The sequence below is a fragment of the Puma concolor genome, chromosome D4, assembly GCF_028749965.1.
Source record: "Puma concolor isolate L17-30 chromosome D4, mPumCon1.1.hap2, whole genome shotgun sequence".
Classification (NCBI taxonomy): Eukaryota; Metazoa; Chordata; class Mammalia; order Carnivora; family Felidae; genus Puma; species Puma concolor.
Genome location: NC_141679.1, coordinates 41333758 through 41358117, shown reverse-complemented (window position 1 = coordinate 41358117; position 24360 = coordinate 41333758). Strand labels below are relative to the sequence as shown.

At 36.6% G+C, this 24360-nt stretch overlaps 1 protein-coding gene across 11 annotated transcripts in view; it reads right to left on the bottom strand.

Annotated features, from left to right (window-relative positions):
- CCDC171 (coiled-coil domain containing 171) overlaps positions 1–24360 on the bottom strand; it is a 308212-nt gene that overhangs the window by 173303 nt on the left and 110549 nt on the right. For all 11 annotated transcript variants that reach the window (XM_086685350.1, XM_086685347.1, XM_086685345.1 and 8 more), the window contains 5 exons: positions 14604–14710; positions 12743–12832; positions 11486–11686; positions 8753–8920; positions 6993–7181 (listed from right to left, as the gene is read on the bottom strand). In XM_086685350.1, coding sequence (XP_086541476.1) covers positions 6993–7181; positions 8753–8920; positions 11486–11686; positions 12743–12832; positions 14604–14710 — 755 coding nt within the window. The remainder of the gene's footprint in view (positions 1–6992; positions 7182–8752; positions 8921–11485; positions 11687–12742; positions 12833–14603; positions 14711–24360) is intronic.

Genomic DNA, 24360 nt, shown 5'->3' with positions numbered 1-24360 from the left:
CTCCAGCTTTTTCAGAAAGAAAAGCTTTAAGAACAGAAATACTAAGATTACAAAAGCAAACTCAGTAAGGGCATATAGTGTGGCACTCGGCTCAGAGGCTTCAGTAGGCACACATGCTTGAGATGTATTTACGTGACGGCTCCAGAGTATTTAAATTTGAGAGTTCCCAACCATGTGGCTAGCACATTTCACCGAACGCTAAAAACATTCTGAGATACTAGAACCAAGGCTCCTGTCCTACAAGTATCCTTTATCTAATAGCATTTGTACTGTTTTAAAGCTTACACAGTCAAAACTCTTGCAAATAACTCTACTGTGTTCTTTTCAGATGAAAGCAATTCGAGTCCAAAAACTGGTTTTTACTGAACCACCTGTCTTTTACTAACCATTTCTTTACAAGAACTAAACATCAAACACAGGGTGCTATAGATAAGTCATGTGTTTTCCAGCATATGGCCCCTTGTAATGGCCAGGTTCATCTAACACCAAACATCCTCTAGAACCTACAATCCTGCACAACTGTGGGTTTTCCTTCTTTATGTTCTTATCAACATAATTTTTGAAAATACATTAAGTAATGTAAAATGAAAATAGCGTAATTTGCATTGCAGCTTTGAGGGGAAAAAAGCAGAAATGCAGAAATAGTCATAACAAAATTTCCTAAAATAAAATGTATAGCCTGTAATATGCATTATAATAGCAGTTTACCCAATACAAAACCCAAAGGAATCGCTGCTGTGTATTCAATTACCATTTGTAAAAATGTAAACATATGTATAAATAATATAAACAATATGACAATTTATATTATTAATGTACTTTTAAGAAAATGAAAATGATACTTTCAATTTGCCTACTCATGGATCAAAGCCTACGGTGTTACACATCCTTCAGAAAAAAGTCTTCAGTGAGAGCTTTTCTTTTCTTTTTTAAAGATTTTATTTTTAAGTTATCTCTATACCCAACATGGGGCTCAAACTCACAACCCTGAGATCAAGCCTCACATGCTCTACCGACTAAGCCATCCAGACACCCCAAGAGCTTCTCTTTAAAAACTAGCATTTGTGATAACTGATCCCCTTAGTTAGAAAAATGAATTGCTATGCTTTCTTGCACATTTAGAATAAAAGAAGTGAGTTCATAACACTGATAGGATAGCTTGAAATAGGAAGTGTGATATCTCTGGTTTTGTTCTTTTTTCTCAGGACTGCTTTGGCTATTGGGGTCTTTTGTGTTTGCATACAAACTTTAGGATTGTTTTTTCTATTTCTGTGAAGAATGACTTTGGTATTTTGATGGGGAATGCATTGAATCTGTAGATGGCTTTTGAGTGGTACAGCTACTTTAACAATACGAAATCGTCCAATCGATGAACACAGGGTGTCTTTCCATTTGTTTGTGTCTTTGATTTCTTTCAGCAAAGTCTTAAGAGTTTTCTCCCTACAGATCTTTCACTTTCTTGGTAAAATTTATTCCTAAGTATTTTGTGAATGGGATAGTTTTCTTTACTTCTTTTTCTAATGTTTCATGATCTCTGTAAGTTGATTTTGTTAACCTGCTACTTTACTGAAATCACTGATTAATCCGAGAAGTTTTTTGATTGGTTATTTAAAGTTTTCTACATATAAGATCATATCATCACCAAGCCATAGTAATAAAAACAGTATGATACTGGCACAAAAATAGACACATAGACCAGAACAGAGAGCCCAGAATTAAATCTCAGCATATACAGTCAACTAATATTCGACAAGAGAACCAAGAACACCCAATGGGTAAAAGATATTCTCTTCAAAAGGTACTGGGAAATTTAGAGGAACACATGCAAAATAATGAACCTGGACCTCTAACTCACACCGCTTACAAAAGTTAACTCAGAATGGATCAAAGACTTAAATATAACACCTGATACCAGGAAACTCCTAGAAGATAGGAAAGAAGCTCATTGATAATTAGCAATGATTCTTTGTACCTGACACCAAAAGCACAAACAACAAAAGCAAAAATCAACAAACAGGACTACATCAAACTCAAAAGCTTCTGCACAGCAAAAGAAACTAACAAAATAAAAAGGCAGCCTTCAACATGGGAAATATTTTTTGTAAATCACATATCAGATACGGGGTTAATATCCAAAAATATACAGAGAACTAACACAACTTAATAATGAATAAACACTCTCGTTTTTTAAATGGGCAGAAGAACTAAAGAGACATTTTTCCAAAGAGGACATCAAAATAGTTAAAAAGCACATGAGCAGATGCTCAACATCACTAATCATCAGGGAAATGCAAATGAAAACCGCACTGAGATATCACCTCATACCCGCTGGAATGGCTATCATCAAGAAGACAAGAGACAGCAGGTGCTGGCGAGAACATGGGAATGTAAATTAGTCCAACCACTATGGAAAACAATATGGAGGTCACTCAAAAACTTGAAAACATACCTACCATACATTCCAGCAACTCCATTTCTGGGAATATACTCAAAGGAAATGAAAACAGGAATTCGATGAGATACACACACCTCCATGTTTATTGCAACACTATTGACAATAGCCGCGATAGGGAAGCAACCAAATGCCCATTAATGGATGAGTGGATTAAAAAAGATGTGATATATATGCACAATAAAATATTACTTAGCCATGAGAAAGGAGGCTATCCTATCATTTGCAAAATCACAGATGGACCTTGAAAACATTATGCTAAATGGGATAAGCCAGACAAAGAGAAGTACTATAGGGTATCACTTATACATGGAATCTTAAAAGACCAAACATGCTAAAAAAAAAAATTAAAAAAAAAACAGAAAATAAAATGGTGGTTACCAGGAAATGGAAGAGTAGAGAGTAGGGGTGTTAAATGGATGCTGTTTAAGTGTATAAACTTGTAATGAGTACTAAAATAGCCATAGAGATTAAATGTACAGTTTGTCGAACAATAATAATAATAATGTACTGCAAGTATGTAATGTGATAAATATCATTACAATGGCAACTATATTACATATATAAATGTATCAAAGTAACACAATATACACTTAAATTTATACAAGGTTACATGTTAAATTTATCCAATTAAAAAAACTGATAGGAAATGATGAAAGTTTGAAGAATCATACTTCCTAATTTCAAGACTTACTAAAAAGCTACAAAAATCAACTCAGTATAGTATTAAAAATGAACACACACATAAATAAATGGAACAGTTGAGAAAGTACAGAAATAGATTTACACAAATACAGGAAATGGATTTTGACAGAGTACAAAGGCAATTCAATAGAGAAAGGATAATCTTTCAACAAATAGTCCTGGATTAACTGAATATCCACATGAAAAAAATGGACATCAACCCATACCTCACATCTTTATAAAAATTCACTGAAAATGAATCATAGACCTATTTCTAAAACCTAAAACTACAAAACCTATAGAAGAAAAAACAGGAGGAAATCTTGATGACCTTACACTAAGCCAAGAGTTCTTAGATACAACACTAAAGTCATAATCCATAAAAGAAAAACATTGATAAGGTGGACTTTATAAAAATTTTAAACATCTGCTCTGCAAAAAGGACTTTTATGTGAATGGGAGAAAATTTTTGCAAATCACTTATCTGACAAAAGGTTTCTATCCAGAATACATAAACAACTCTCAAAATTCAGTGACAAGGAACTAAGCAACCCAGTTAAAAAGGGGGCACAGGGGTGCCTGGGTGGCTCAGTCACTTAAGTGTTCAACTCTTGATTGGACAGGTTCGTGGGATCAAGCCCTGCATCAGGCTTTGTGCTCACAGCTCAGAGTCTGCTTGGGATTCTCTCTCTCCCTCTCTCTCTGCCTCTCCTCCACTCGCACTATCTCTCTTTCTCGCTCTCTCAAAATAAATAAACTTTTTAAAAAAGTGGGCAAAACATGCGAACAGATAATTCACACAGATGGCAAATAAGCATATGAAAAAAATGCTCAACATTAGTATTCACTAGGGAAAACAGAAATTAAAACCACAATCACTACACGCCTACTAGGATATCTAGAAAAGACAAAAAAAATTATGAAACAGCATGCTGGCACGGATACAGAGCAGTTAGAACTCCCTTACATTGCTAGAGGGAGCTCAGAATGGTACAGCCACTTGGGAAAACAATTTCATAGTTTCTCACCATAGAACCATTTATATAACATATAAATAGGTACTTACCATATAACCAGAAACCACACTCCTCTAAGTATTTACCCAAGAGAAATGAAAATTTATGATCACACAAGAACCTATCCATGCATATTTAAAACTTCCTTGGTCATAATTGCTAGAAAACAAAAACAATGACCCGAAGGCCCATCAGCAAGTATAAACAAACAATGGTATCCATCCAATGGAATATAGCTCAGTAGTAAAAAGGAATGAACTGCTACTGATACATGCAACAACATGAATAATTCCCAAACATATTTTGCTAAGTGAAACAAAAGTCAGACCCAAAAAGGCTACATACTGTAGGATTCCACTTATATGACATTCTGGAAAAGGCAAGACTGTACGGACCACTTACATGACATTCTGGAAGAGGCAAAACCATAGGGATACACAACAAATCTGTGGTTCTTATATATGGTCAGGCTTTTTTTCACAAAGGGATCAAGGCTTGTCAATGAGGAAAGCAAAGTCGTGAACAATGGTGTGGGAACAATAAATACAGGGCAGAAATGAACCTCAGCCTCTACCTAATATTACATACAAAGATTAATTTGAGATGGATCACAGACCTAATCATAAATGCTAAAACTTTAAAACTTCCAGAAGAAACACTAGGAGATTATCTTAACAACCTTGGGGGTATAGAAACATTGCTTGCCACATAAAAATAAATACTCAAAAGAGAAAAACATTTGTAGGTTGCATTTCATCAAAATCTTAAAACTTGGGATCATCAAAAGAAACATTAAAACATGAAAAGACAAGTGAGATACTGGAAGGTAATATCTGTGATACATATGTACAACAAGGGATTTATATCCAGAATATCTAAAGAACTCTCACAAATCAATAATAAAAACACAAAGAATCCCAATTTTTTAATGGGCAAACACTTGAAGAGACACTTCACAAAAGAAGATATAGGAATGACCAATAAGAACATGAAAAGTGCTGAATATCATTAATCACCAAGAAAACATTAATTAAAACCACAGTGAAATACCTTTTTAAAACAACTAGAGTGACTAAAATTTAAAAGACTGACAATACCAAATATTGCAGAGGATGTAGAACAATGGAAATTCTCATATATTGGTCATGAAAATATAATATGATACAGCCATTTTGGAAAAATGGAAAAAATGTTGATAGTTTTTTTTATAAACATACACCTACACCATGACCTAGCGAATTCACTCTTAACTTTCATTTCTTAAAGAGAAAGGAAAACTTACGTCAACAAAATACTCATACAATAATACTTGCTGCAATTTTATTTACGACAGCCCAAAACTGGAAACAACCCAAATATCCATCCACTCACAATCTATCAAATTGTGGTGTAATTATAAAATAGAATACTATCTCACCATAAAAAAGAATGAATTACCAACATGTTGTGAATACACAACGACATGGATGACTATCAAAACACTATTTTGAGTGAAATAAGCCAACCACCAAACACTACATATTGAATGATTCCATTGAGAGGAAACTCAAGGGCAAGTGAAAGTAATCTATGATGATAGGATTGGAACAATGGTAGCCCATGGAGTGGAAACTGAAAGAGGGCATAAAAGAACTTTCTGGAATAATGAAATATTTTAAGTTGTTTTTTTTTTTTAAGTTTATTTAGAGAGAGAGAGAGAGAGAGACCAGGGAGGGGCAGAGAGAGGGGGAAAGACAGAGTCCCAACTGGGTTCCACCTGTCAGCAGGGAGCCGGAGGTGGGGCTCCATCTCACAACCTTGAGATCATGACCTGAGCCAAAATCAAGAGTCGGAGGCTTAACCGACTGAGCTACCCAGGCACCTCGAAATGCAGATCATATCACATGTCACCCTGCAACACTGAACACAACAAATAGCTACTTTTAGAGAGTGTATTAATTCATTCAAATTCATAGAAGAAGGCATAAGTTCACATGTTGCTTATTTTAAGCAACCTGAAACTATTAACAAACAAAAATAACATTTTTTAATTAAACTTGCCAATAGAAGTATGAAACAATATAATTATGGACCAAATAAAGAGGTTAAACACTGAATCAGAGTCCTAAGCATCTTATCTTAGGAACACATGAACTATTATCAAAGTCAATACCCCCCCCCAAAAAAAGTATACACTATCTTTGTATGTTATTCCTGATTGGGCAAGGATGACAGTTAACAATATAAATTATGATGAGAATAATTTATATAGGGAAAAATACAGCTATGTTAACTACCCAAAACTTCTGTTCTCAGTCGAATCCAACATAAAAAAAAATAATAATTCATCCAACAGTGAATGATTTTGCTACAGGGTCTACAATTATAACTCTAGTTCTTATATAATATTAGGAAGTATAACAAATTTCAACCCCAAATGAATAAAATGATGGTTCATATAGGAACCCCCACAAGTGTAATAAACCGGACAAAAGGATTATCTAGACTAAAACTGACATTTGACCAAATCTCTTAACCTTTCATTTTAAAAATAAATAAAGGAAATGCAATGTTATCATTTACTTGATCAGTGCATTCTAAGGTGCTTTAACCAGAAACCTACTTCCCAACTTAACTATAAGACAATCCTTAATACACATGCAGACACACATATACACGCACACACACATGCATTTGTGAGTATGTGTATGTGTTTGCATGATCACATGTATGTGTGCAGAATAAGTTCTAGGCATTCTCAAAAGTTCCAAACGGATTTGGCATTGGTACTAAAAGAAAACACCTGAAATAGTAAAATATTTGATCAGCCCGTTTTTTAAAGCTCTGCAGGAGAAGCATACCTGTGCCCTCTTCTGCACCTCAGAGAGGAGCTCGGAGTACTGCAACTCCAGTTCCTTCTTTTGTTTCTGCCAGCAGCTCTCCTGGGCTTTGATCTGCTCTGCCACTTTGTTAAAAGTGTCTTCCTGTGTGTGCTGAAGCTCCCTCATTGTGTCAGACTTGTTTTTACAGATATACTCCAGATGACTTATCTAAACAGGGAAATGCAACAGAGAATGAGATAGGCTCACAAAACATTCTTTGTACATCTCCCCCAAAACCACCCAAAATTTTCACCTATGATTCATTCCTTAAGCTCACATAAAAAGTGTAAGTTAAAATGAAAACCCAAAAATTAAGAAACAGAAATCGGTAGGGCAAATAATCATATTTTAGAAGAATATGGTGTCATTTATATGCACATACGCTGAGATGACAAACCATTTTTCTCTTTCTAATAAAGTTACTCACTCTAGAATCAACTTTACTGAGAAAATTAAGAAGACTATTCTTATTTCTAGAACCAAAGCTCTTCAATGGGAAACAGCATTTCAATGAGATTTACAAATCTACAAACATTTTACATATAATAAAACAGAACAGTACAACCATTTTTTTATTTCACGTTCCAAACGCTGGAAAGAAAATCATCTGAGATGTACGACAATTAATGATGTTCGAAACTATGACAAACTGTTAAAACATAATACCATCTCAGAGGGTTCAAACATGTACTCATTTTAATTGCCAGTAATTTTCAAACCCATTATACACACATTCACAATCATGAACAGCATCTGGGCTTCTCACAATGTATTCCCTCATTTCCTCAATCCTACTTCTCAGTGCCCGTGGTTGTATTTGCCAATCGAACCAAGGCAAAATGCCCTCAGTCTAAAATTAGGCCAAGATGCTGTTTCATTAATTCAACAGATTAGAGTTAAAAACAACAACAACAACCACCACAACAACAGCAACTTAGGTACATTTTTCTCTTCACGTCCCATAAGAGCAAGTGCCATTTCAACTAAGATCTGGAAACCGGACCACATAACATAGTTCTGACCAGTTCAATAGACCCAGGATACGAACTGAGATCTTCAATGGTGAAATATGTTGGTCTGCTAAGCCATCTTAATTTTCCATCACCAAAATAGGGCTTTTTAAAAAATTTTTTGAAAGACTGAATTTCTGGGCTCATGAATGGTAAAGTGATCCTAAGAGTCTACTGTTTTCTCCTACCGTGTATACCTCTCACATGCTACAGCACGGAAAGGGTTTTGTAATACACATCTTATTATAATTCAAGAAATATCATAAACATAATTTTAAATTTTTAAGTGCTTTTAAAGTAACACCTCATTATTTCCTGAGCAAAAATTTTAAGATCATGTTTTTGAATAGCTGTATCTTGTTTCTATTTTATGCTAACATAAAGAGTTGGTTTATTAATGTAAATGACTAAGTTCTTTGAATTGCTTCATCAGTAAGATTAATTTATTTTCTTTTAATTAGGTCCCTGTGGCTAATACTGGCTAGTAGTATTAGCATGTCCTGCACAGAGTGTGGAGCTTAGAGACTTCATACAGACTTCAGTCACATTTACATGCCCACAGCAATGGCATCAAACTGAGTTGTAGACAAGCCATAATTAATGGTATTGAATTATTAACACCCAAATTCTTTTTGAAATAAGATGAATGTCAGCCCCTCTTAATGATACTGTGATGTGGACAAATGTCACTGAATTTAATAGAGGTATCTGGTGCCTGAGGACAGTTACCTTCTCATTAGCCCTGGTGAGGTCTGAGATCAGGGCATCAACATTCTCCTGCAAGACTGCACAGAGCTCGGACCACGAGAATTTATCCAGCATGCCTTCTGGTTGTTTTATGAGCACACAGCCTGCTATCAAGTGCTGATACAAGGTATGAAGAAAGGTTAGCTTCTCCTGTGAGAAAAAAAAAAATAATAATTCCAGTATATCCACATTGTAAGAAGTAAAACACACACTATGCACGGGGAAGTATTTGTTTCAAAAACTTGAGAAGGAATTAAAATGTTCAAGTCTCAGAATACTGTCATTTTGGGTACTTTTTTTTACATTCAAAACTACACAGCAGATACAAACTTAGAATTGATTAAACTTGGTATTCAAAACCAAAAATCTGAAGTCTAGAAGCCAAAAGACCAGGGTTCTGACCCCAGTTCTGTTACTACTGAGGATGTCACCTAAGTGCCTGTTCAGACATCACCTTTCTCAGATACATGACATGTCTGGACTAATTGTTTCTAAGCCCTTTTAACTAGATGTCGGTATAGTCATTCTACAGTTTCATATTTACATCTGCCCAAACAGATGTTATTTAAGTCAAAAAACCAATATAGAGAGAAGACTGTTGCTCAGTTCCACTGAAGACAAAGTTATACAATATCTGTGCTTTACATGTACACAATTACTCAGCTTTCTTCTTCCCCCAGAGATTCCAGTTTGCTTACCTCTTATAGGAAATCTATCCCAAGCCCCTTAGGCAAAGCAGACAGTGATATGAAAGATATGGAAGAGGGGCTCATCTGTTTTCCCTGTAAGTTCATATAGTATTTGGCACATTGAGCATTTACAGGTGTTTAAATATTACAAAGTAACAGGCAAAAAGAAATGGACATGGCTGCCCAAGACATATTTCCAAAACTGTCCAATTAGAAATATACAATAAAAAGTTCTTTAAAATTATATTGCCATTGTAGTAACTAAACCATCCATTGTTTAACGACCTAGAAACACTATGCCGTAGAATTCAGTAAAAAGCCGATCCCATCTTGAACACACAAAAAGTTTATTTACTAACGTGCCAAATGGCTCTCTTTATAAGGTGTTTCATCTATAAACTGCCAAAGAGTGGAACTCAAGACAAGGCAATTATAAAGCTGCAAAAGGATATTTTATGTAGATAATAAGTTGCCTCAAGATTTTTTTAATAGACCAGCAAGAAAAGAAAACTTTTAAAAGAAGGAAATTTGAGGGGGGGAAAATAGAAATGCTAACCTTCTAGACAAGAATAACTATATCTAGCATATGCAAAGGTTTTGTGTTTATAAATTGTGGGGAAAGTTTTTCTATATATATCAAAATGTGTATCTTTAATTGTCTCTAGATGACACCTTACTTTTTCCCAATATAACAATTTAAAGCCAAAAAATTTTAATATGTAGTTACAGCCACTAACTTGAGTTAGGATATCAGAAGAATCTTCATAAATATGTTATGCCTTTTTCTTTTTTAAGCAGCTAAAGATGTCTTTTGCATTTTCAACTGGGTTGAGATACTTAAAAACCTTATTAAATCCAACTAACCAAATGTGATATTCAGGCACTAAAGGTCTTCACCCTCCACATTCTGCCAAGTGATCAAGTTCATCCTAAAGGATAATTCATTGTGTCGCCATTATGTCCTTTTTGCTTGGGCTGTGACAAACCATGCATGATAATCATCCATTTGGCGTGAAAAGAGAATCTCAAGATCCAAAATCAATTCACACATGTTGAACCCAACCACAATGCTGTAGACATGCTGACTTTACAATACAGTCAGGCTTCTAGTTTCCTTTACTTTAATCATTATCTGATGTGTAGAACAATTCCAGCCCCTTCATGTGGACACAATTTAAATCCCAGACTGTAAGAAGAGTGGAAAGAATGTTTCCTTTTTACTCTCTTGGCATTCATGTCCATATTTGTTGGAGTAATGAACTCAATATGCAGGAAGACTCAGATAAACCAGCTCCACACTAGCTAAACTAGCTCTATATCCCATGGGTGAAAGAACATATAAGATAACAATTCCATTCACCCAGCCTCACACAGAACATAAAAGTTTTGCCATAATATTTTAAGAATTTATTAATAAATAAAAATGCATAGGCAACTCTCGAGGGCATCCAAATAAAGGTTTAATATTGTGGGTGACTTCTATTTTTCCACATTTTGGTTACTACCCTGTAACTGTAAAGAGTAAGAAGACTGTCTATTAGAGCAGATATTACTTCTGTTTTGCAAATAAGGAAAGATGTGGAGAGACTAAGCTGTGTGGCTTGTCCATATTCACATTTTGCAAACAGAAGTACCACTAGCCAAGTCTGGTTCTTTCTGATCATGAGAAACATATTCCCACCATGTTCAGCTGCTAAACTACTGAAATAAAAAATAGTTTTGTCAGTGGCAAATAGGCAAACTTTGAAAGGACCATCAGGAGCGTAAGTGCTGGGGATACAAGCGGCACGAGTGACCGAGGGGTTAAATTCTATCACTTCTCTCCAAATTAGGATGACCTGATAGTGAAAGAGTGACCGATTTTGCGACTGGCATGACTATTTCAAAATGGTTGGCTCAGAACAATTTTTTTGAATTAAATTAAATTTTTTTGAATTAAGTAAAAATAGCCACGTGATGTATGTAAATTTCTAAAACCGAGATTAGTGAAGGCCTTTCCTGCCAGGCATCCCGTCTCAGGTGATACCTCAGTATCCTTCTGGAAAGCCTGGGAAAGCTTCTGCAGTTCACTCTCCGATTGGGCCGCTCGAGCCTTTTCTTTCTCCCAACAGTGCAGCACATTTTGTAGTTCCGCTTTCAAAGTGCTTATGAGAGCCTCTCTGTCTGCACATTTAGTGCGTAAATGACTTAACTCTTTACTGACATCAGCCAGTTTATCCTGAAGGTCCTGTCAGAGATACAAAATAAAGAGACCATATGAAGGCCGGCCAGTAAAGGGGCCGAGGATGCAAATGTAAAATACATAATGAAGACTTCCTAAGCTTTACCATAAAAGAATCATAAAGGCAAGCATCTGACTACAGTGCCAAACATACTTAGGCATTTTAAGGTATTTGATTGAATGTATTTTCTAAAGTATGCTATTGTAGCTCAAAAGTTAGGAAAAAACTGCTAAGTTTTAACATGTAAACATAAAATATTCCCAAGGTAGCTAATTCCAAAAAGCTCTTTGAAAAGGACTTTTCCTTTCAATTCATCATTAAAAAAAATAATAATAACTTGGTAGCTCAAAGCATTTTAATAACATGTAAATAACACTTTTAAATGAAATCTTTTACCTTCCGTATAAGAACATTTACTTCCCAATGACATGCAAATTCTAACAGAAATCTCGTATGTGGGACATAAGATTCTGAATTATTTCTTCTTCAACCTTATTAACAAACTCTACTGAAGTATGTCCATGACAAACTCAACATTAAGCAATACAAAGACATTCCGACTCCCACACTTGCCTCAGTATGATTCTGCAAAGATGTAATACATAAAACCAGTGCAGAGAATAAAATAAACTGTTGTCCTGGACCATAGCCAGGTGCGGCCCCAGCCCGTTACTAGGCCTGATGCATTAAAAACAATGGCTCCACCCTACAATGATGAAAACTGACTCCAAATACTGATGTGCTTATGTAAAATATGTTGAATATGTATCTGAGGCTGGGCATTAAATCTTAAATCGTTTTTTTCAGTCTGTGGTATTATAATTAAATCTGGGAAATGCATTTTTCCTTTAACCAAAATAATTTCCAACCAAGTTTTATTTTTTTAATGAAAAAACCATTCTTGTTTCTTTGATCAACAATAAAAATTCAAAACTGTATCCAAATGTACTTAATAAAAAATAGGAAGATACATTTTCAGATAGTTCTACCTTAAAATATTCCCTCGATAGTCATTTGGGTCTCTTAATACAAAAAGAAAAAGTCATTCTAAGTCCTAATACCTTAATATTTTTAGTGTGAGATTCTATCTTCTGTTGGGTAGAACTGAGTTCATTCGATGCTTTTTCCTTAGCATCATTCATGCTGTTTAGCTGATGAAAGAAAACGGAAGTTACTTTTTTTGTATTTTTCAAGGACGGGTAACTCAAAAAAGCTAATCTTTAAATGTTTTTTATGCAATTACTTAAATACCAATGTTCCAATAGTGATTAACAGTTAAAAAAAATTCTTTCTTTTGGTTAACTATGTCATTTCTGTCACAAGTGCGCATGGCTAAAAAGAAAAAAAAGCATTCAAGCTTAAAATGTCAGTGATGTTACTGTGCATTTACTCGATGGCTGGATAAAGGATTTTATTCTTACTGTAAACAAATACAACTTTATTCTTAAAATCCTCCTGGACCAACATGCCAAAAGCAGTGGCATCTATAAGGAAAGAGAAAAAGGACAGAGCTGAAGACTGTTCTCTCTATACATCATGAGGGTATTCACTGGTCTCTCCCTCCATATGACAACTTCAGGGTCGGTCACAGGCAGTCCTACTGGGAAGGCTTGTGGCAGGTCATCAGTTGGTCCTGCTCCGCTTGTGATTTATTTTCTTTGACAGTTCATTCTTCTTTCTGTCAGACTGCTCTTTTTGCTTTCTTTTCAGCCACCCCCTTGGTCTCCCCACTGCTGTCTCTGGCACTGGTTCACAACAAAGCACATTACTAAGCCAAAGCCTGCTGAGTCGACTTTTCAACTGTGCTGAGGATCATGTGACATTCATCCTCCCAAATAACAATTCGCTGTGGGTAATATGTTCCTAGTTACCCTGCAGCTTCCAGACCTGGGCCTCAGAAGAGTTTCAGAAAGTACTAACAATACAGGTTGCCTTGTCTCACTGGGAGCGACTTGGCAATATTTGTTCTTTATGGCAATTTAATTATTCCAGCGGTCATTTTCGCTTTTGCCTTCTGAACAATGACAGAGGGCATTAAGAAGGCTCACTTTTCCTCCTTCGTTGACCTTGGTAAACTAAAGCAAAAAAAACCTCTTTTGAAATGTGAAATATAAGGATATAATGGCCTTGTATTGCTTGAAAGAAACAAACAAAAGGATAAACACTAAATTCCATGCTATGTGGCTTGTCTTTGGTTTGAACAGTCTGTTTGTTGTTCTGCTAACTAATTGTGTTTAATGTAATTATTTCATACTCTCTAATTCGACAAGATGCAACTAAACAAACTCTTCAATTTTTAAGCATAAACTCATAAAATATTTTAATACCCAAGAAAATTATCAACCCACACATTAAACAATACAAATGAGATGATAAAGAGAAGCACGAGATTTTTTAATCAGCAAATTAAAAACTAGCAGGCTACATCAAACAGATGCTTGTTTTTGAAAACTTCTAACAACATTTACGTTCTTTAGAAAATGAGAACTTCTCTCTTTTTTTCATTAAGACCTCCTCAATTTCTAGAAATCTTAACCTAAAATAATTGACCCAGCCTCAATTTCCACTACCTATCCCTAATTTCATAAAAGCACATTAACACTTAAATAGAAACATATGAACACAGAAGACTCGTGCAGTTTTTTATTAAGTCAAGATAGATACATTTTGAAGGCCAGGAAAGCGACAGAGTCTTTGCAACTTTGAAAATCACAGTGTGACTGCAGAGTTACGAAAACGTAAGTGAGACACCACTTTAGGCCACACTTAAAGAAAGAACAGTGACGGACAATTTATTATTTTTTGTATCTGTGAAGCTGTCAATTCAACATCCCCCATCTTTCTGACCTTTGTAACAAGCAAGGGAATGCACTGCTGCAGGCCGAAGGCTATATGTGTGGAGCCAAACAGTGCCAGTGTTACCTCATTAGACGCGTCTTCCAGCTTGTTCTGGTAATCTGTCAAGGTACGCCTCAAAGTCTCAAGGACAACAGAGAAGCTGGGAGGTTTATCTTTGTCCTTGTGGATGCCTAGAGAAAAATGTAAGATGAAAATATATCCCAAAGTCACAAAGAGACAAAAGCTAAGCAAAGAGTAACAGAGAGATTACAATTAGATAGAGCTGAAAAGGTATGAGGAAACATCGAGGAGAGTCGTATTCTCCAAAGTATACTGCTGTATAGCCAAGTATTAATAGCCTTTCTAAACAAGTGATCAAATTAAGTTCATAATATATCAAGTTCAGACTTATGGCTACTTCGTACCTTACAAAGGCCCACACTGTAGTTAGTAGTGAGCTCTTTTCTTTTTTTCCTATCTTCTACATAACGTATGTGTACATACCTGTTATCCAACAATTAAATGAACGGTCTATATACTAACATTGTTTGGGGGAGTTATATACATTTACTCTGGTCCTTGTGTTTCTGATCAGTCAGGCTTATTTTGCTTAACTAATAATTTCTGAACCCAAGAGCACATCATTTTCTGTTATACTTGGAAATATTCTTCAATCCTTAAAATTCTCAAGTTACAATTTGAAATAAATAATAAAAATGCTATTATCTACACAGGCCCACATCATGTTTCAATTAAAACCCTTAAAACTGATACTTATTGTAAAAATATGAGTATTTCCATATTATGCCCTCAAACTATTTTAATTTAGTTGGGCCATAAGTCAGTTGAGCTAATCAAGGTCACATGGTCAAATGTAGTTCAAAAGATTAATCCAAAATAATCAAAAGTTTAGTTTTAAAAACCACTTTAAATTGATTGTCCACTGTACTTCTGTTAAACAAATAGCAAATTTTAAAATATTCTTATTAAAAGATTTTTCTTTTCATATTATAATTTCTCCCTAGCATATTTTATAATCTAAATATTTCAATAAACAAGAAACATATTTTCAACAAGGGTGATTTCAAAAAGAAGCATTCATAATACACGTTTTATTATTCATTCATATACTTTACTGAATTCCTACTATGTACTAATCCAAGGCATTAGATACATGGAGGTAAATAAGATTGGCGTGGTATCTGTCCTCATAGAATTTACAGTCTAAAAAGAGGAGGAAAGATAGTAAGCCAGTAATTACATGAGATCATTTATCCATTCTTCATGTATTCAATTGCTGGAACTTTGGAAAGATGGGAAAGAAGGCAATAATAAAGGAAAGAAGAATAATGGAAGGAAGGAAGGAAGGAAGGAAGGAAGGAAGGAAGGAAGGGAGGGAGGAAGGGAGGAAGGAAGGAAGGAAGGAAGGAAGGAAGGAAGGAAGGAAGGAAGGGAGAGAGGAAGGAAGAAAGGAAGAAAGAAAGACAAAAATAAAAGGAGAGAGAAAGAAGAAAAAATTTGGGGGTCAATGACAGACTAACTTTATCTCAGCACATTGTTGATATTTAGTGTTTTAATTTTGGATAAAATGTTATTAATAAATTGATTATATTCATCAAGGTATAATTTAAACACTATCTCAAGTATGGGTACACCTTAGACTTTTTTTTAAACAGAAGAAGAATATTTAACTTAAAAACCAAAAGTAATATAGAAGCAACACATATCCCAGCTGGGCAAAAAAAAAAGACGCTGCTCTGAGCCATGATAATGGAGAAGACAGTACTCTTTGTAATTACTATGAGTTAGAAAGACAACTCATTAAAAATTTTATTAAAAGTCTTACCAAATATATTTTTTTAAAAATTGCTCTTGCACAAGATAAAAAAAAATGTAATGTATAATTCTTTTCTTTTGCTACTACACAAGTAGGCCATGAATAAATCATTCAAGGACACTCGGGAAATCTGCTGGCTTTTACAATAAGGGAGAAAACTTCCTCTTAGAAATTCAGAAGAATAAAACCAGTTTAATATGAGTGTTGAGGGGTAAGGGGACAAAATGACCTCTCCTTACTGACCCATGCATATTCTTATATTCTACATAAAATAAAGTTTCTTTGCTTGAAAATGTTTATACAATAAAGTTCAGCTGAAGTACAACGTATACATTAAGTCACCCACATCCATCATAAAAAGAAATAGTTCCTGGTTCCTTAACATGGCAAAAGGCTTATAAAGAACAAGAAAAGGTCACTAGGACCCAGGACCTTATTGACTAATTTGACTTACCCTAATAATAACCACTGCATCATGGCCCAAGAAACAATAAACAGTTAAAGATATCAAAAGGAGCTCTAAAAACGCAGATAAAGAGCAATAAAAAACAATTTGAAAAGTGGTCATAAATGGCTTTTCAAAGGTCAAAGTCCAAATGAAGAACAGAATGTGTCAGAACTCTATATACTTCAACAGCACTAACTCAAAACCTTCCAATGTCGTCTATATGTGTACGTCTCTGTACTGGATGCCAGCCTATACTTGCACATCACCACTATCTGCTTCAATCTCTCTCACTCACTTTTAATATTAAGACCATTTCAACTCTGGATGTTCCTTGGCAACATTTTTTGTTTGTTTGTTTTTTGTTTGGGTTTTTTTTTCACATTTTATTTCATATTACTACGAGACATCATAACACTTACACTAAATACAAAAATATATGCATGTGTGTGTACCCATATCATAACCCAGTGAATGTTTTATTATTTATAATGATATTCTTCTCTTCTGGTATGTACAATATGATTTTGTTTTGTAGACACCTACTTGAGCATTATTATCTTTTGTGATTCAGGGCGAATTACCTGAATCTGACTCTGATTAACAATTCCACTAGGGTTGTGGCATAATTATCTGGCTGAAAAGGCCAACCTCAACTGGCTGTGCTTCTTATCAGAGAAGGTTCTCAGGGAAGAATAAATTTTCCATCTTGTTTGGGACTAATCAATCTCTTGTCAAGGGCATATATTTCTTTCATTATCTCATGGTAGATTAGAAACTGCTAGCCTAATATATAGCACCCAATTTCTATGTTTCTTAGGTATAGACTTACCTAAAATTATTACATAAAGGCAAATCTTTTTTTTTTGAATGAATGAATAGCCCATAGCAGAGAGAAGATAGAAAAAAATGGCTACAAGCTCTCTATTTAAATGTTTTCTTTCAGGGGTGCCTGGGTGGTTCAGTCAGTTGAGTGTCCAGCTGGTGATTTTGGCTCAGGTCGTGATCCCAGGGTCATGGGATCGAGCCCCATGTCAAGCTCCACGCTAAGTGTGGGACCTGCTTGGGACTCTGTCTCTCTCTCTCTCTCTCTCTCTCTGTCCCTCTTCCCCTCTCACACTCTCTCTCTCTAAAATAATAATAATAATAATAATAATAATAATATATAAATATTTTCTTTTAGACAAGCTCAAAAACTAAGTATTTCTTTTTTTTTTTTTAATTTTTTTTAACGTTTATTTTATTTTTGAGACAGGGAGAGACAGCATGAACGGGGGAGGGTCAGAGAAAGAGGGAGACACAGAATCTGAAACAGGCTCCAGGCTCTGAGCTGTCAGCACAGAGCCGACACGGGGCTCGAACTCACGGACTGCGAGATCATGACCTGAGCCGAAGTCAGACGCTTAACCAACTGAGCCACCCAGGCACCCCAAAAACTAAGTATTTCTACGTGACCCAAATAAACCACTGCTTTTGAAGCTAGTGTTATTACTTCGGTACCCTGTAATTCCACAGTAGAAACATTAAATTGAGTCTATCTCTTCAACTTTCTCAGACATTCATTCTCTTATCTACCTCAGTCTCCTGCAAGACTCCAAAAGGGGAGAATTATTAAGAAACAATGGAGAGACGTGGGGTGCCTGGGCAGCTTAGTCAGTTAAGCGTTGACTTGGGCTCAGGTCATGATCTCACAGTTCGTGAGTTCCAGTCCCACGTTGGGCTCTGTGCTAACAGCTCAGAGCCTGGAGCCTGCTTTGGATTCTGTGTCTCCTTCTCTCCCTGCCCTTCCATGCTCAAACTCTGTCTCTCTCTCTCAAAACTAAGTAAACATTTAAAAAATAATAATAATAAAGAAATAACAGAGAGACAATAGAAGACAAAAGACTGAGATTTTTTTAGACTACATATATGTGTGTATATGTATATATGTATAAATACATGTAGAACATGAACAGTCATGTTCATCCTTAGAATAGGGAGAAAAAGAAAACCCTGCTATTTAATGTGGATTTTTAATCACATAGTAAAACACAGAAAATAACATACAAATGGGTTTTACCTTCACCTAAGAAAGTCTAAACATTTAATACATTGATGATCAAGAAAATTCCTTTTTCACTCTAAAAGCATTAGATATAAACATTTTGTTGGCCGTTATGCTTTTCAAACTGAGACTACGTTCTGTATATCAATTTGCTTTGTTCACTGAGATCATAAACAAACTTCTTCCTTATCTTGTAAACACAGGTACCCATTCTGGAGTTCTCAAGGAAAATGGCTTATAACTTTTTTAACATACAGAGAATATTTATAATGTAAGTCTTGCTCCCCCACCCCTAACTATGTCTCCAGGGAAAGTAAAAAAAAAAAACAAAAAAACCTTCCTTTACCAATGTTTGAGAAATGCATTGGTGAGGCGAGTCCCAGAATCTTTCATGAGCTGGCTCTATATGGCTTGATAAGCTCTGTGCAGCTGAAAGGCCATAGATAACAGCCATCAGGCTGGGTCCCTGAAATCAATGAAGACAATGGTATCTGGAGCGACAAAGACCAAGTGGTAGCACTTAACTTCCAGAAACAAAATGGACATGTTTACCATAATGGAATCAAAGTAGTAAACAAAATGCTTTTACCCACAGAGATCACAGGTGTTGGCTAACTGATCATGGTGTTCATAGGAGTAAAATACAAAATGTTATATGATTTGGCGGGGTGCCGGGGTGGCTCAGTTGGCTAAGCATCCAACTCTTGATTTTGGCTCAGGTCATGATCTCACCATTCGTGAGCTCGAGCCCCGCATCAGGCTCTGCAATGACAGTGGGGGGCCTGCTTGGGATTCTCTCTCCCTCCCTACCCCTCCCATGCTCGCTTGCTCTCTCTCTCCCTCTCTCCCCAAAAAATAAATAAACTAAAAAAAATGTATTTAATAAAATAAAATGTTATCTGATTTGTATAAGAGTAAAAGTTCTAAGTCTGATTACCAGACGTAGGACTTAAATCCACTCAGAAAAGAGTCTTTGCTCTCAGTCAATTATCAGACTTGGGCTAGTTCATAGAGCAGGTGTCCCTTGAATAAAGAGGTAGGGTCCCATTTGGAAACCCCAACATACTGCCAGAAGGTCATACTATAAATCTTCTTCCTAGCCTTCCTCAAAGAAACATGCAACCATTTGCCAAGGTGACTATGCACTAGAGAAGGGGAGTTATTCACTGGGATAAACTAGACACTGGATCTGAACGAACACTAATTCCTGAAGAACTAACATGCTACTATGGTTCACTAGTTAGGGTAGGAGCTTACAGAGGTCAAGAGACTGACTGAATTTTGGCTCAGATCTTTCGCCATTGGGTGCAGTAGGTACTTGAACCCAGCTTATTTCCCTAGTTTGGAACCCATAACGAAGAAAAGACAAATGCAGAAACTGACACCATATCCATATTGGTTACCTGACTCAAGCATTAAAGGATTTACAGAGGAAAACCAAACAGAAAAAAAGCTAGTGGAAGTCACTAGAACTTTTACCTACCAAAATAGTAAATCAAAAGTAATGCCACCTTTCTGGAGAGATTGCAGAGATTAGTGCCTCTGTTAAGGACTTAAAAGATACAGGGGTGGTGACTTCAACCCCGTGAGCATTCAACTTATCTGGCTTAGTGCAGAAAACAGATGAATCTTAGGGAATGTCAGCATATTACTGTAAGCATAGTCACATGTGATTCTAAGTGCAGCTGCAGCGAAAGATGCAGTTTCATTGCTGGAGCAGGTCAGTACATTTCCTGGCAACTGGAATGAAGCTATTTCTTCCAACCTTTTAGAAAAAAAAAACTACCTGAACAGTTTCTTTCGGCTGTCAGGGCTACCAATACACCCTCACAGCTTTACCTCAGAGCTATATTAACTCCGGCGCAATCCAGTCTATAGGAACCTTGATCAACTTTTCATTCCAGAAGACTCTCATGTTCTACTTAGCTCCCTACCAAGTTGATGATGGCATTCTGACTGCTCAAGCTCAAGCAGGTCCTTACAGAATCTTAGTGTAAACTTTCAGGGAGTTGCAACAAAGCAAGTCATCTTCTACAGATAACTATTCTCTTCTCGAAAACCAAGCTATAGGGGGCGCCTGGGGGGGCTCAGTCAGTTAAGTGTCCAACTCTTGATGTCGGCTCAGGTCACGATCTCACAGTCATGAGATTGAGACCTGCATCAAGCCCGGCATCCAGGCTCTGTGCTGAACATGGAGCTTACTTGGGATTCTCTCTCTCCTCTCTCTCTCATTTTCTCAAAATAAATAAACATTTTTAAAAAATCAAACTTGCTACTAGTCCTCAGCAGATAATACATCCATGGCCACCAATTTACCAAGTGACCTGAATTGCCTATCATAAAATCATTATTGTCTGATCCACGATCCATAAATTTTGGCACGCACAACAGCACTCTATCATCAGATGAAAGTGGTCTATACAGTGTGAAGGCACAAGTAAGTTACATGAGCAAATAGTCCAGATTCCAATGGGCCCTATTCTTGTTATATTGCTTCCTCTCTTACCCACACCCTGAATCCATGAAAAATTTCCTATGACCCATTGACTAATGGGAGAAAAAAATGGGCTCAGTATATAGACAGTACTGTATGATATGCTGGCACTAATTAAAAGTAGACAGTTGTGGCACTACAACCCCCCTCAAGGGTGGCCCTGAAGGATAGCAATGAAGTGAAATCCTCCCAGTAGTCAAAAACAAGTTATGGACCTGACTATTATTTTGCCTGGAATGACCAAAAGTGCAAATATACACCAATTTGTGGAGTAGCTAACTATTTGACTAAAATGGTCAGGGCTTCAAAAAGAACACAACCGGAAAATTGGTACCAAGGTGATCTGGGCAGGAGCACGTGGGTATACCTCTCCGAATGGGCACTGTGCCGAGACCAGCCCGTAGAAAAAGATCTTAATAATCAGGAGGACAAAATGAGGCATTCTGTGGATGTCAGCCAGCATCTTTTCCCAGCCTCCTTTGTCCTTACCACCTTTGTTTCCCTTACAACAAAAGGGTCATGGCAGCAAGGATGGAGACAATACATGGGCTCAGCAACATGAACTTCCATTCACCAAGACTGATAGGAATACAGCCCCTGTTGTATGCTAAATCTATCAAGAGCAAAGACAAACAGTGAACCCATTAGGAGACCAGCCAGCCACCTGGTGGCAAGTTGATTTTACTAAGTCACTTCCATCATGGAATGATGGAATGTTTTAGTCTTACTAAGGTAGACACTAACTCTGGGTATAGAGTTGCCTTCCCTGACCATAAAATTTCTGCTGAAACCACCATCTGTGATTTTACAAGACACCTTACAATTACAGACTCCACACAGCACTGCTTCTAACTAGGGAACTCAATTTACAGCAAATTAATATGGAAAATGGCTCATCTTTATAGAATTCACTGGTCTTACTATGTTTCCCATTACTCTGAAGTAGCTGGCATACAGCATAGTTGAATTGCCTTTTGAAGAGTCATTACAGTGGCTGGATGGCAACATTTTGAAGAACAAGGATAATATTGTCAGGATATAAACTGTGCTGTGAGTCAGCAATCAATTTGTGGTATGTTTTTGCCCTAGCCAGGATTCATGGTTCCTGGAATCAAATGTTGGAAATGGGACTGGCTCATCTCACTATTACACCTAATGATTCACTAGTGATGCTTTTCCCATCCCAGAACTGTAGATTTTTTTTTTTTTTTTTGGTCTAAGTCTTGATTTTTGAAGAAGAAATGCTTCAGCATGAGACATACCAACATTCCATTAAAATGCAAGCTGGGAATATCACCTAATCATTTCTGGCCTCCTCAAACCAGGAAACCAAAGAGCAAAGAAGGTTCTTCTATACAGGATAATTGGCCTTGATTATCAGGGGAAAATTTGTAGTATGTCTAAAGCAAACTAGAGCAGTCTAAAATAACAGGACATCCCACAAGGCATGTCTTAGTACACTAATGTTCTGTGATAAAAGTTAATACACCAGGGGAACCTAGCTGACTCAGTCGGTGGAGCACACAACTCTTGATCTTGGGGTTATGAGTTCAAGCCCTGTGTTTGGTGTAGAAATTATTGTAAAATAAAATATTTTTTTAGGAGCACCGGGGTGGCTCAGTTGGATAAGCGTCCGACTTCGGCTCAGGTCATGATCTCATAGTTCATGAGTATAAGCCCCGCATCAGGCTCTGCACTGACAGTGTGGAGTCTGCTTGGGATTCTCTCTCTCTCTCCCTCTCTCTCTGCCCCTTCCTTATCTGCCTGCTCTCTCTCTCTCTCTCTCTCAAAATAAATAAATAAATAAATAAATAAATAAATAAATAAATAAACTTAAAAAAAGAATAATAAAATAAATATTTTTTTAAAGTTAATAGACCAGTAATCTCACTTCTGCATATATATCTAAAAGAATTGAGGGGCACCTGGTTGGCTCAGTTGGTTAAGCATGCGACTCTTGATTTCGACTCAGGTCATGATCTCATAGTTCGTTGGATTGAGCCCCATGTCAGGCAGGGCACTGACAGTGTGGAGCCTGCTTGCATTCTCTCTCCCCCTCTCTCTTCCCCTCCCTTGCTTTCTCTCTCTCTCTCAAAATAAATTAATTTTAAAAAAATAATTGAAAGCAAGGTCTTGAAGAGGTGTTTCCACATTTATAGGAGGAGTAATCCCAATAGCCAAAAGGTGGAAGCAAGCCAGGGCGCCTGGGTGGCTCAGTCGGTTAAGTGCCAGACTTCAGCTCAGGTCATGGTCTCACGGTTCATGGGTTCGAGCCCCACATCGGGCTCTGTGCTGACAGCTCAGAGCCTGGAGTCTGCTTCAGATCCTGTGTCTCCCTTTCTCTCTACCCCTCCTCCACTCATTCTCTCTCTCTCTCTCTCTCTGTCTCAAATATAAACATTAAAAAAAAAAGGTGGAAACAACCCAAAGGTCCATCAACGGATGAATGGACAAACAAAATGTAAATATTATTCAGCCTCAGAAAGGAAGGATTCCTGTCACATGCTATAACATGGATGAGACTTGAGATCATTGTGCTAGGTGAAATAAGCCATTCACAAAAAGACTAATACTATATGATTCCACCATATGAGGAGTCTAAAGTAGTCAAATTCACAGAAACAGAAAGTAGAATAGTGGTTACCACAGGCTAAGAGTAAGCGGGAAGGGGATATGATGGTTAATTTTATGCATAAACCTGACTGGGACACAGATATTCAGTGAAACATTATTTCTGGGTGTGTCTATAAGGATGTTTCTGGATGAGATTGACATCTGAATCAGTAGACTGAGAAAGCAAATTGCCCTCCCGAGAGTGGGCTGGCCTCATCCAATCTTCACTGAAGGTCTGAATAGAATAAAAGGCCCAATAAGAAGGAATTCTGTCTCTCTGCCTGTCTGTCTTCACGTTGAGACACTGGTCTTTTCCTTCCCTTTGACTCAAACTTAGACTGGAACCACACCCTCAGGTCTCCTGAGTCTCCAGCTTACCCACTGCAGATCTTGGATTTCTTAGCCTTC